Here is a 14,015-nt window from a genome sequence, read left to right on the forward strand (position 1 = left end):
TGGGCTTTGAGTGGTAGATTTGATGGTCAGGCATTGGAAATCTCTCTCACACTCTCCTTCTCATTGACTTGCTGTGCTCAGATAGTACTCTGGCCAGGCCTTTAGGTTTGAGCAGCGTGGTAACAACACATTGTTTGCGGGTAGTTTTTATCGCGCGCTAACAGGTGGCGCGGGCCATTTTTGCTAATTTTTTGCGCAAATGGCAACTTTCAGTAAAATTACGATAACTTTAGTTTACGTATTTATACGTTACCCGCATTCTACCGCTAGTCTATAAAAAACGTATTAATATGTGTCCCGCGCTCTACTACCAGTCAATGTAAAACGTATAAGTAAAACGTATAAATTCGTTTCCCGCATACAGTGTGGTAATGTATGTGCACTGGCTGTCGTATAAACCTTCACATTGAAGACTAGTGATTGTAAATTACCCAGAAATGTGCAGAACTTATAAGTCTTTTTTCCTCCTTGTAGACATTTATTTAGGAGTTTGCATTTCTATAAAAGCATGCTTTCCCCCCTCCCATTTATACAGGCATTTTCCTGCAGTGTGAGTTTTCATAATTCAGTTTGGACAAGTAAGGAAGATGACTTTTGGTACTGTGGCTGCTGTTGGATAAACAGGATGGGAACTTACAGCTAGCAAGGAAGAAAAGCTATTGCAGCTGCTTTGAATGGCTGTCAGCTTGGTCTAACAGTGGGTGGGAAAGTGGCCAAACATGTATATGATAAAACTGTTACTTAAAAAAAAAAGCAGAGGTAGAGAGATGGACTCTCAAAAGGGAGGCGAGACTTCTTGGGGTGATAGAAATGTTTTTTATGTAGAGCAGTGGTTCTCAACCTTCCTAATGCCGCGACCCTTTAATACAGCTCCTCAGGTTGTGGTGACCCCCAACCATAAAATTATTTTCGTTGCTACTTCATAACTGTAATTTTGCTACTGTTATCAATCATAATGTAAATATCTGATATGCAGGATGTATTTTCATTGTTACAAATTGAACATAATTAAAGCATAGTGATTAATCACAAAAACAACATGTAATTATATATGTGTTTTCCGATGGTCTTAGGCGACCCCTGTGAAAGGGTCATTCGACCTCCAAAGGGGTTGCAACCCACAGGTTGAGAACCACTGATGTAGAGTGTGGTGATGATGGTTGCTGGGTATATAGTTTACCAGACTTCCTCAAAATGTGTGTAAATCAAACCTCAATAAAATTAGTTTTTAAAAAACACGTGTTAGAAAGGCACAAAACTTCTAATCATGCTAAGGAAATGAATTGACCACTCAAAATAAGGTTTTGACTAGATATTTAGCATTCTGTAAAGATGCAAATGAAAATTGGAAGTTTTTAAAAAAGTTGTACAGATATTTTGTCTTTTGTACTGAGAGCTTACATTTCCACATGTACATTCTCTTCTGATATTCAAGTTATAGGGACCATAGAGTAATCTTTTCTCTCCTAGGTACCCAAAGGACATTCAGGAGGTGCTGGTTCAGAACGTTTTCCTCACTGGCGGGAACTTGATGTATCCTGGGCTGAAAGTTAGAATCGAGAAGGAACTGTTGGCAATGAGACCCTTTCAGTCATCTTTTCAGGTACTGATTGATAATGTAACCAGCTGTTTCTTGTGTGTGTGGTTTTTAAAAAAATATATATTTTTATTAATTTCAGAGAGGATAGGAGAGGGAGAGAGAGAAACATCAACAGTGAGAGAGAATCATTGACTGGCTGTCTCCTGCCACCTACTGGGGATCAAGCCCGCAACCCCACCATGTGCCCTTGGCTGGAATTGAACCTGGGACTCTTCAGTCCACAGGCTGACGCTCTATCCACTGAGCCAAACCAGCTAGGGCTAACCAGCTGTTTTGAAAATAGCATTAATTATTTTGTTTTCTGGTTGCAGAAGTAGTAAGTAAAGTATAAATGAGAAAAATCACTGTATAATCTCATCACTCGGAGATAGCCACTGTTAAACATTTTTATGGCTTTCCTTCTGGTCTTTCATTTATGTTTAATTGTAAAAGCAGAATGAGAATCGTGTTTTATATATATATATTTTATTGAAAAAGAAAGACATGCATATAGTAAAAGGCAGAGGATATGAAAGATTGTACATGGAGAATAAATCATTCTCCTCACCTTGGGAGCAGCATCTTCTCTGCTCTCATTTTAGAGGCTTATTTGCCACCATCGGCCAGAGCTGCCTCATATCAGGCTCCACTTTCCTCTGCTCCCCTCTGCTTGCGGAGAGGGGATTGAGGCCAGGAAGGCCTTTTCTCCAGGCCGAGTGCCAACTCAGCTTCCCTCTCCATTTGACAACTTGTGGTTAACATCACTGGAGCAGGGGGGCGGGGCAACTGGTCCCTCTCTGACCCAGAGTGGCAGGTCTTAAGTTCATAAGTTAGCTGACCACCGCCTGTTCTGTGAGGCCAAGTCTGCTAGGGCTTGCATGCTTGTGTCACTTGGAGAGTCGGGGGCATTTCAGCTCAGCAGAGTTTGGAGGGTGCAGAGATAGAATTCATTGGGTCCTCCTGTGTGTGCATTTCTGGGGATGAAGAGTAGGGGGATGTGGCTGGGCCTGCTGAGCATTCACTCCTTGAGTCCTGATGGCGACGGCCTTCTGGTGAATGTTCTCTGTGTTTCAGGTTCAGCTTGCCTCTAACCCTGTGCTGGACGCCTGGTATGGTGCTCGGGACTGGGCCTTGGACCACCTGGATGACGATGCCGTCTGGATCACCAGGAAAGAATATGAAGAGAAGGGAGGAGAGTACTTCAAGGAGCATTTTGCTTCCAACATCTACGTCCCCATCCACCTGCCAAAGCAGGCTTCACGCTCCTCAGAAGCCCAGGCGTCAGGCAAAGGCTCAGGGGCCAGTGGAGGCAGTGCTGGTGAGCAGGCATAACAGAGGGGCCCCTCTCGGATCTTGGGCCATGTCGGCTAGTGTGGCAGGACAGTGACTGTGCTAGATGTGTCTGGCCCAAGTCTACTGGGAACATTGGGCTGCAAGATGGATTTCTCCTGGGGAGAACATGAAGGGACACTGGGAGTTACCCTCTAAAACTTTCCCTTCCTCTGGGGGCTTCTGCAGTGAAGAAACTTCCAGTGACTTGGTGTCTTTGTTGAACCAAGATGAGCGGTAGCGTCCGCTGCCTACAGTAGTAAATGAAGACAGTGGAGGACAGAAATGCCCGTATTTGTTACTGCATTTTAAATCCCTTTTGGTTTTCGAAAACGTTTAAAATGTATATTGTCAGTGTAGATATTTTTCTACATTTATTCAGAAGTTGTGTGAATGCCCAGCAGTTTGAGGTCTTCCACATACATGTAAAAAGATAATATTTATGTAATCAGAGTTCTCCACAAAACCTCAGGAGCTGTGAATATTTCCCTTTTCCTATTACTTCCTCTTTCAAATGAGAGAAAAGGGTCCAAAGAGGGAAATCAAGGTGTACAGTGTAAGTCTGTTAGGGGCCTGCGTGGTGCCCACTTCTGAATGGGCAGAAATGGGGTCTTGGTCCAGCTTTTGTTCAAACTTTTTTTGCTGGAAACTTTTCCACCACATGAGACCTTCCTACAAATTTTTAAAATTTTGTGCTTGTGTGTTTTGGCTGCGTAACATTTTCTGGCCTTTCTAAAGAAAGAAGTGGGCTGGAGAAGGTTACTCCTGTAGCCTTTTCAGTGTTGCCATACCTCATTCCCTGCACCTTTGTAGCTCCATCTTAGGTGGACAAATGACCGCTCTCTTTTACAGAGATTGCTTGGTAAGAGTTTCAACTCTCAAACACCCAGTAATTGAGCCCAGAAGGCCCCTGAGATGCTAGTGTCCTGTCTCAGGGTCCGTACGTTTCAGTGCCATGGAGCCTCTAGCTCTGATGCCTCTGATGAGGCCACCTCAGCACCTGTTTGCTCAGACAGTTTACCAAGGGCGAGCACCTGGAACTCCACTCTTAGGGGCCTAGAAACTGAAGACCAAGAGGGGGCAGTGGTGATTGTGGAGAAGGAAGAAAACTTGGGCCCACCCAAGATCTCCCACGCGTTGCCAGTGAGCCACTGGCCGTCCATGCTTGGGCCCACGGACTGATGAGCTGGTAATAACCATGAGCTGCTAAGAAAGGATAGATGCAAAGAAGGCAAAAGCAGCCTCCATGTGAGAAATATTTTCCTAGCACATTTCCAGGGCTTGGTCCCTAGTGTGGGGCATGCAGGAGGCAACCCATTAATGATTAATTGCTTTTTGACCTGGAGTCTTTTCCCCATCGTCAGCAGTTTAAACAGCCTGAACAGCAGTGGTGAGTGGTCAAGATGGCCATGGAGGTCAAGCTGCCCTGAAGGGGAAGGTCCCTCAGTGGGCAGGTAAGCTGGGACACATCAGTCAAACAGGTGTTTGTCCTCTTAAGGGTTCATGTCGACTCAGGGAATTGAGGAGATCAGGGCAGCTCTCAGGGGTGGCCTCTTAGGGGCATCAGGGCTCCTTTCTCTGGCTAAAATGTGGTAGGGGTATCCCCTTACTGCCCACTTATGCTGTCCCTGCCTCCCACTGGCACCTGTGGAAATAAACAGTTTTGCCAAAGGAACAAATAAGGTAAAAATGTATGAGAGTAGAAGTTAAAAGTAAAATAAGCGTTAAAATATGGGTAGACAAGGCTAACCCAAGAAATGGAGAAACCAAATTGGTATGCAAATACAGTATGCAAAGATTATTTTATGCCTATGAGTAAGGGATTAAGTGAATGAGATGAAGTCTGTCATTTCTGAACTTTGTGGTTAAGTCATTACAAGAAAATCAAAAAATGATAGAATAGTATTAAAAAATGTACACAGAGCCCAGCCAGCATGGGCATTGACATATGAACCAGGAGGTCACGCCTCGATTCCTTGGTCGGTGCACATGCCCAGCTTGCGAGCTCAATCCCCAGTGTGAGGCGTGCAGGAGGCAGCCCTTCAATGATTCTCTCTCATCATTGATGTTTCTATCTCTCTCTCCCTCTCCCTTCTTTCTGAAATCAATAAAAAAAATTTTTTTTTTTTAGAAAAGATGTACACAGAGAGACTGGTTGTTTACTAAATATATTTCCTTTCCTCTTGGGCACACAGCTGCACTACATTTCCTAGCCTTCCTTGCAGTTATTCACGTGGCTATTTGAGTTCTGGCCAGTGAATATGGGCAGAAGAGATGTGCACCATTTCCCAGGCTGGCTTCTATCAATCTCCCATAAGAGCACCCCTCTCCTCTTTCCCCAAGGCTGCATGGAGAGCAGTCTAAGGCCCGAGAGGAGCGTGGAGCCAAGCCCTTAAGTGACAGGATTCTTCACTGAGCCACACGTAAATTCTTACTATGTGAAGCCACTGAGAGCTTTAGCCTTTAGGGGGGACCTAGATCCAATGACTGGTGTCCTCATGAGAGAAAGGAGAAAGGTCTGACACACAGGGAAGAGGGCTGTGTGAAGGCAGAGATTGGAGTGATGCAGCTAAAAGCCAAGGAACACCAGGAGTCGCCAGCAGCAGGAAGAGGCAAAGGAGGATTCTCCCCTCGAGCCTTCATAGGGAGGTGGCCCTGGTGACACCTTGATTTGGTAAACAGCACTGTAAGAATAAGTTTCTGTTGCTTTAGGCACCAAGTTATGGTAATTTGTTATGGCTGCCCGAGGAAACTCACCCAGATGAGCAGGTTAGTCTGGGAATGAGTGTGAGTGCAGGTGGGAAGTTGTTAAGCCTTATAGAAGCAAATATGCAGGAGGTTAATGGGGAAGCAGTTAAAGGGGGCATCTGTAATACTTTACATAATAAAGATAATTTTTTTTAAAGGAAACAAATAACTTGCCAATAAATTGGAGGAGTCCTAGCAATATCAGCACCTGGATGGCAACAGCTTTACCCAGGTAAGCTGGCTCTGGCAGGGAAGGAGTAGAGAAGAAGCGTGTGGAAAGTGCACAGGATCAGAACTGACAGTCTTGGTGAGGCACCCCTTCTGGGGGTGAGCTCGGCACCTCAGAAGCCAGAGGGGGTGTAATGGAGAGCACAGGGGCTGGTGATAGACTTACTAAAGCAACAGAACCCGAGGAAGCCTGTCTACAAAAGGTGCCAAGTATTAATGAGTCTGTGTCTCACTAGCACCAGGAGGGGGAGTCCTTGAGAAACAGAAAACCACCCAAACCCTCTCCCTGCCCCGCTTCTTACAGTATCCTCCTGCTAATTGTTTAGGTAAACCTAGCATGCTTAAATGTCCACCTTAATACAATGAAACTGCAGCATCTTTATGGGAATATAGTAGGAAGAGACCAAAACCAGAAAATTCAAACATTTCAGCAGGTAAAACATACTTATATATATATTAAAATAAAGCCATTATAGGTAGAAGAAAAATGTAATGCAACATTCCAACAGGAATTAAAAACTGGACAAGCAAATGCAGTGAGACAGCACAGCACAAATGCAAAACTTGTTGGAGATGACCAAACAACAGGTAGAAGTGAATGGGAACTGACAGAACTCAAAGAATTGAATTAAAGTATCTCAAACCTAAATTCAAGATGCACAAGGGGAAGATATTCAACTGAAAAAAAGAGAACGAGAAAATAAGAGAAAGTGACAAGAAAAAGAGGCAAAGGCAATCTAATGTTGAAAATTCAACTATATTGAATTTTATATTGATGAGACTAGAAGAAAATGGAACAAAATTAATATTTAGCATGGTAATTCAATAAAACTTTCCTCCCCATGAAAAGAAAACACCCTGAATATAAATACTGTAAAGACACACTGTGTGCATACTTGGGAAAGTTGACTCAGAAGTGTCAATTTAAGAAAGATCCTACTAAAATTATGTGAACTCTGAGAAAGGTCTTAGTAAAAAAAGAAATCCTCTGGACCTCCAGGCAAAAAGACAAAGTGGCTTCTACAATAAAGAAAAATTAGATGTCATCAGGCTTCCTAGCAGCAATATATACTATAGAAAGATAAAAGGATAATTAGAAAACAAAGATGAGAAGTGTTAGAGACCATTGAGAAGATGTGACCCCTGGTTGACCTTGGTGGTGGACCTGTAGGTTCCCATAGCTGGAGCTGTTTCAAGGTTGCAGCCTTGAGAGAATCAAGTGTTGCTGAGACCATCTTTCTGTACTGTACATGACTGAGCTTGTTAAGTTATATAAACTTAAGATTCTGGCTGATGGCTGCCCCAAGGCAAGCCTTGTATGTAAGGTCCCTTGCATATTAAACCTGCCACCTGCCAATCTGAACTAGCCTGTCCCTTCAGTTGATCCGGGGGCCAGTTTTAGATTTCATCCCAGGGAATTCAAGGTTGTCAGTGAGCCGAACAGTAAAGAAACTTGGCTCTGTTTGTTTGTTTGTTTGTTTTTAAATCAACACAATTTAACTACTAGGAAAAAAACAACAAAAATTTAAAACTGCTAGAAAGAGAAAGCACAAATACACAAAATAATAAGGAAATAATTATCAAAACAAGAGTAAAATCATTAACTGCAAATACATCTGAAAAAAAAAATCTAGGTGAAATAGTTTTTTAAGGAAAATGTAACATACCCAAACTAACCCTAGTAGAGGTATATAAAATCCAAACAGACCCATTTCCATAGATGAACTTAAGAAAGTTGTCACAGAGCTTCCCCTCAAAAAAGCTCCAGGTCCAGTTAAGTTCGTAGAATTCTATTAGCCTTTAAAGAATAGATGTTTCCAATGTTCTTTAAACTTTTTTCCAAGCATAGGAAACAAGAGAAGTAATCTAAATTATTATCCTCACCTGAGGCTATTTTTTCCATTGATTTTTTTATAGAGAGAGTGGAGGGGAGGGAGGAGTGGAGGGAGAGAGAGACAGACATCGATGTGAGAGACACATCAACTGGGTGCCTCCCATTTGCACTCTGACCGGGGCTAGGGATCGAGCCTGCAACCAAGGCACATACCCTTGACAGGGAATCAAACCCGAGACCCTTCAGTCCACCAGCCAATGCTCTAACCACTAAGCAAACCAGCCAGGGCTAAATTGTTTTTATGTAGCAAGTATATCATTGTTATCAAAATCTGATAGATTGCACACACACAAAGCCATAGATTAATCTCAAACTTAAAAATATTAATGAAGTAAACAAGTAAATTATTTACAAACAGACTCCACCGGCACCTTAAAAAATAATACATACATGGTGACTAAGTTTTATTCCAGGAATGCAAGTGTATCCGTCATATACCAAAAATCTCAGAGGCTTGACACAAAGTTTATTTCTTATGCTGAATGTCCAGTGAATGTCAGCGAGTGTGTGGCATGTGGGTGTGGGAATGCATTGTTCCACACAATCACTGCACACCATCCTGCGATCCTGCCGCCTCAACACAAAACAAGGAAACCGAACAGCAAGAGCCAAGTCTTGGCTCTGAAATGCGCCTACCCAGAAGTGACATATATCACACCTTTCGCTGGCCAAAGTAAAGCATTTAGCCATGTGTAATTTCTCAGCATTCCATTTTACCCCAAGTATGCCTCTATGTTTTGGTGGTTGCCTTATAGATTACAATATGATTCCTTAACTTATTACCATCTGCCTTGAATGAATTCTTACCCTTCACATACCATGTAAGTATGTTACCACAACTTCATTTCCCACTTTGGGAATTTGTTATTGGTGTCATGTGTTTCACTATTACTTAGTTTATAAACCCCATACATAATACTTTGTGTGTTTTTTAAAAATACATATTTTTTTTTACTTAAAAGAGGAAGGGGGGGGGGAGAGAGAGAGACAGAGAGAGACAGAGACAGAGAGACAGACAGACATCAATGATGAGAGAGAATCATTGAGTGGCTGCCTCATGCACACCCCCTAATGGGGATCAAGCCCGTAACCTGAGCATATGCCCTTGATCAGAATAGAACCCGGGACCCTCAGTCTGCAGGCTGACGCTCTATCCTCTGAGCCAAACCAGCTAGGGCCATAACACATTGTTAACACTACTTAGTCAACAGTCTTCTGGAGAAATCTAAAAATATGATCTTTTGTATTTACCTGTACATTCACTTTCTGGCATCGGAAAGTGGGGGTGGGAGAACATTTCCTTGGCACTAGTCTCAGCTGGCACATTCTTAGGAATGCTTCAGAGGATGGCTTCTGGCCTGGGCCTAGCTAGATAGTCTCTTGGAAATGTTCCAGAAGAAATGAAGTGGGATTCTCTTGGTAGTCATTCCTTAACGTGGACAAGAATTGGGAGATGAATTCAGCTGCTTGGCACTTTGCTGTCACACTTGGCCTGCATAGCATTTTGATAAAACACCTGGCTGGGAGTGGGCATAGCTTATCCTGCCAGCCCTTAACTAGCCTGGGCAACCATCTGGAGACTGCGTGGGAGCCGGGTTAATGGTGTCAACTGAATGTAAATGAATCAGGAGGCTTTACCAAAATCGAAAATGACCAAGTTTTATTCAAGGGTCTTAGGGTTTACAAATTGGAAATACTACCAGGTAAGCACTCAGAGTGTTCCAAAAAATAAAAAAGAGAGAAAGGTTGAGAGTTCTTATAGTAAAAATTACATCTTTGAAAAGAAATAGTATTGCATTCTGAGTCTCTGGATTGGTCTGAGATGGTAATCTTCCAGATGTCTGGTGGTTTGGACACATGAACATTCTTTCCTTAGTTCTTTTTATTTTTTTTAAAGATTTTTTTTATTTATTTCAGAGAGGAAGAGAGAGGGAGAGAGAGAGAGAAACATCGGTGATGAGAGAGAATCATTGATCAGCTGTCTCCTGCACACCCTACACTGGGGATCAAGTCTGAAATCTGGGTATGTGCCCTGACAGGGAATCAAACCATGACCTCCTGGTTCATAGGTCGACACTCAACCATTCAGCAACACCGGCCAGGCTAAATCGCAAATATCAGTATGAGCACGTGATGTATCTTCTCTCTGAAAGTATTATTTTCTTAGCGGAAATACAGTCTAGAAATAACGAACAGCTCAGTGTCCAGGGACGTGCCTACTGTGGCTTCTCAAGTACCATTTCTCATTAAAAGGAACCAGGGCTCCTTGGAGAAATGGCTGATTCCAGTTCCGAGGCAGGAACTATACAAGATGAGCCTGGAATGCCTTGTTGCATTAGAAGCAAGGAAAGTATGAAAGACTTATGAAGACTCCTGGGACTGTATCTAAAGAGCTCAGCAGCTGACTTGTAGTGGCTCTCGCTGGCCAGGGAATGGGACAATTTGAGCATCAGAAAGAATAAAAATGAACCGATAAAACATCAAATCTTAAAATCCATCCATGACTTCATCATTGGTTACCTCTGGAGAAACCAGGTCATACCTTTTGAAAAATGAGAAAGAGGAAGAAGCAGGCATTGATCCTGCCTTTCCTGAACCAACTGTGCCCCAGGGTAACCAAATCGATGATAAGGGAAGTTTTCTTTGTAGAGGATTTCCAGCTAATACATGAAGAAGAAATGATAGAATCCCACCATTTTCGAACTCCTGATAACAGCAAGGGACAATGATCATCCACGACATCTAAACACCATTTAGTGAAAAGTTGATGGGATCATTTTAATGGATGGATAGCATGTTCCTTCTAGTGTGATAACAATATGACATATTGAACATCATCCATGAAATATTTTTTTTTACATTTATGTAAAGGAATGCATATATATATATATATCTGTGTGTGTGTGTGTAATTGATTTCAGAGAGGAAGGGAGAAGGAGAGAGAAACATCAATGATAAGAGATAATTATTGATTGATTTGCCTCTCGCACGCCCTACACTGGGGATTGAGCCCGCAACCTGGGCATGTGCCCTGACCAGGAATCAAACCCCAACCTCCTGGTTCATAGGTCAACACTCCATCACTGAGCCATGCCAGCTGGGCCATCCATGAAGTATTTTTACAAAAATTTTTAACCTGAATCTGATCAAGCCCTCAGATTTAACTGGAAATACTGGGACATAGAAACATTGTATGTTAGGGTTCTACCAGGAAGCAGATGGTGAACTCAGATTAGCACAATTAGCAGAGGGGGTATTTTCAAAGGGAAGGCAGGGTGTGATGGGTAGTGCAGGATCCTGGTATGAGCAGCAGAGAAGCCTTTACCAGTAGGAGGGAGAGATTACCAGAACTGGAAGGGGATGGAGTTGTGTAGAGCAAGGGTCTTGAGAGAAATTGTCACCTTCAGTCATGAAGCAGACAAAGCAGGGAGGGAGCCAGGGAAATAAACAGTGTGACCTCATTCTCCTCCCTCCCTCCCATTCCTACCAGGGCTCCCTATTGGCCAAGCCCAACAGAATCCAGAGAGCCTGGCTGATATAACCCCCACAGGTCAGTCTCCTGGGGGCAAAGACCAGAATGGAGAAGGCTGGAAGAGGACCTGAATGGAGCAAATGAGTAAAATCTGTCACCAGCATGACAAATAATGCCATGAGGATGCAATCAGCAAAATCCAGAATGCAGAAAATTCTCCAGGACTAATAACCTTCTTTTCTCCTTCCTTCCATCAAATAAATTGCCAAGAGGAAAGAAAGAGGCAGGATTCGGGAAGCTATAAATTAAACAACTTTTTTCCCTCCCTAACAAATAAATTGCAAAAGGAATAAAAAGAAGTGGAGGGCTATGAATTAAAAGACATTTCAAACAACACAAAGTGTAGATCTTGTTTGGACCTGATTCTAATAAATCACTGTTAAAAAAATAATAAGCTTCTGAAAAAATCAGGGAAATTTGAACACAGTCTGGGTATTTGAGTATATGAAAGAATTATTGATGGGTTTTTATTTTTAGAAGTAACGTGCTTATGGAGGAGGGAGAGAATGAATGAATGAATGAATGAATGAATGAATGAATGAATGAGAATGCTTATAGAGATACATACAAAAGTGTCTGGGATTTGCTCCAAAATAATCAAGTCGGGTACAAGGGAATGGGAGGGGGCATGTATGAAATAAGAATGGCTCGTCTGACCGGTGTGGCTCAGTGGTTGAGCTTCAACCTATGAACCAGGAGGTCATGGTTAGATTCCTGGTCAGGGCACTTTGCAGGCTCGATCCCCAGTAGGGGGTGTGCAGGAGGCAGCCAATCTATGATTCTCTCTCATCATTGACATTTCTTTGTCTCTCTCCTCCCTTCCTCTCTGAGATCAATAAAAAATTATTTTTTTTTTTAAAAAAAGAAACAAGAATGGCCATGAGTTCATTATCATGAATATGGGGATAGCTACATAGGGTGCATTATCTTTCTCTCTCTACTTTCGTATGTGTTGACATTTTCCATTAAAAATATTAAAAAAGTATCAATACTCATACTGTCCTTGTTTTGCTTGTCATATAGCAATATGTCTTGGATATCACTCAATACCACTGCATACGGAGCTGCTTTCTAATCTTTCAAAAATGTATGTGCGTGTGTATCTGTCACAAACATGAACAACACCACGAGGATGCAGTCAGCATACGCATCCCATGCGCTTTTTACACAAATAGTAGCATACTCTACACCAGCGGTCGCCAACCTTTTGGACCTCAGGGACCACTGGTTGGAGACCGCTGCTCCAAATGTTTCCACAGTACAAAATATATCTTGGAGATCACACCACATTGACACAAAGACAGCTTCCATATTCCTTTCCCTTTTTAAAAATAATACATTTTTATTGGTTTTAGAGGGAGAGGAAGGGAAAGGGAGAAACATTGATTGGCTGCCTCCTGCATCCCCCCTACTAGGGATCGAGCCTGCAATCTGGGCATGTTCCCTGATCAGGAATCAAACTGGGGACCTCTAGCTGCATGGGACAATATTCAACCAACTGAGCCACACCGGCCAGGACTGATTTTTATATTATGTTTAATAGGTAATGCATGGGGGGGTGGGGAACCCTATGTTTTCTTCCCATATATTTAGTTACTTTAAACCTTTTTATGTAAAACATAACATACATAATTGCATAAAATAGAAAGGTACAACCTAATAACTTGTAAAATGAGCACCTGCATAATCATAATGGTCAAGAAACAGAACATTGCTACCCCCACTAAAACCCCCAGTATGGTTTTTCCTGATCACAATTTGCTCCTTTCCCCTTGTTGGTAACCACTATGTGGACTTCTATAGCATTTGTTTCTGTGCTTGTTGTGGTTTTGCCACCTAATTATGCATTCCTAAGCACTGTCTTTAATATTCATCCATGTTGCATGTAGCCATGATTCGTTCATTCTCAATGCTCAGTATTGTATGTATGTACCATGATTCATTTATCCAGGTGGAATTTATCTTGCCATAGGTTTGTGGTAGGCCTCCAGTTGATTTTCTTTTCAGATGACTAGCAAATTGCGCTAACAATACTTATTGAGCAATCCATCTTTTGTCCACTGATTTAGATGCCACCTTTATTGTTTATTAAATAACCTTATATATTTTGGTCTACTTTCAGACTCACCCATCTGCTCCATTCATCTCTCTGTCTATTCCTGAGTTCACAATGAATTATTCATCTGACTTTGTAATACACTTTAAGAGGTGGCAGAGTTTGTCTCCCCAGATTTCTCTCTTTTTTCCCCCTGGGACTTTTCTTGAAGTCAGTTTGTTAAGTTCCAAGATAACCTTGTTAGAATATTTATTTGCATCCCATTAAAAGCATAGATTGAGATGAAAGATGGCATCTTTTCTTTATTGAATCTTCTAGCCAAAAATGGGAATGTGCCTTTTTCCTTTACATAGGTCCTTATGCAACATAATTGACTTTAAAAGTTTTATTCATATGTCTCCTGCACATTTTTTGGTAAAGTAACTCATTCACTTAAGCATTTGAATAGTATTCCAATAGTTTTCTGCCACGATGTATTTAATTATTCCACCTTTGAATGGCATTTGAATAAATATGTTTCTAAATTTATTCTGTTACAAATAGTGACTGGTCCACATAGATCCTGGCTTATCTCTGCTACAAACATGCACAGATTGCGTTTTCTCAAGATGGCCATAGGAATATCTCCTATCCCACATGTTCTGACAAT

General features: G+C 42.0%; 1 protein-coding gene across 5 annotated transcripts in view; it reads left to right on the forward strand.

Annotated features, from left to right (window-relative positions):
- The window catches only part of ACTR5 (actin related protein 5), a 38,505-nt gene that overhangs the window by 16,877 nt on the left and 7,613 nt on the right, over positions 1-14,015 (forward strand). Inside the window, exons 8-11 of one of the 5 annotated variants that reach the window (XR_004969785.1) lie at positions 1,471-1,603; positions 2,654-2,897; positions 5,815-5,888; positions 11,269-12,260. Coding sequence is in view for 3 of the 5 variants with exons in the window: in XM_036321108.1 (XP_036177001.1) it covers positions 1,471-1,603; positions 2,654-2,897; positions 11,269-11,381 (490 nt within the window). In the remaining 2 variants the exon portion in view is untranslated. Of the gene's footprint in view, positions 1-1,470; positions 1,604-2,653; positions 4,715-5,814; positions 7,349-11,268; positions 12,262-14,015 lie in introns of those variants that run through there. The other 4 variants (XM_036321108.1, XM_036321110.1, XR_004969784.1 and 1 more) reach the window with 4 other exon arrangements.

The sequence above is a fragment of the Myotis myotis genome, unplaced genomic scaffold (assembly GCF_014108235.1).
Source record: "Myotis myotis isolate mMyoMyo1 unplaced genomic scaffold, mMyoMyo1.p scaffold_m19_p_9, whole genome shotgun sequence".
Taxonomy (NCBI): Eukaryota; Metazoa; Chordata; class Mammalia; order Chiroptera; family Vespertilionidae; genus Myotis; species Myotis myotis.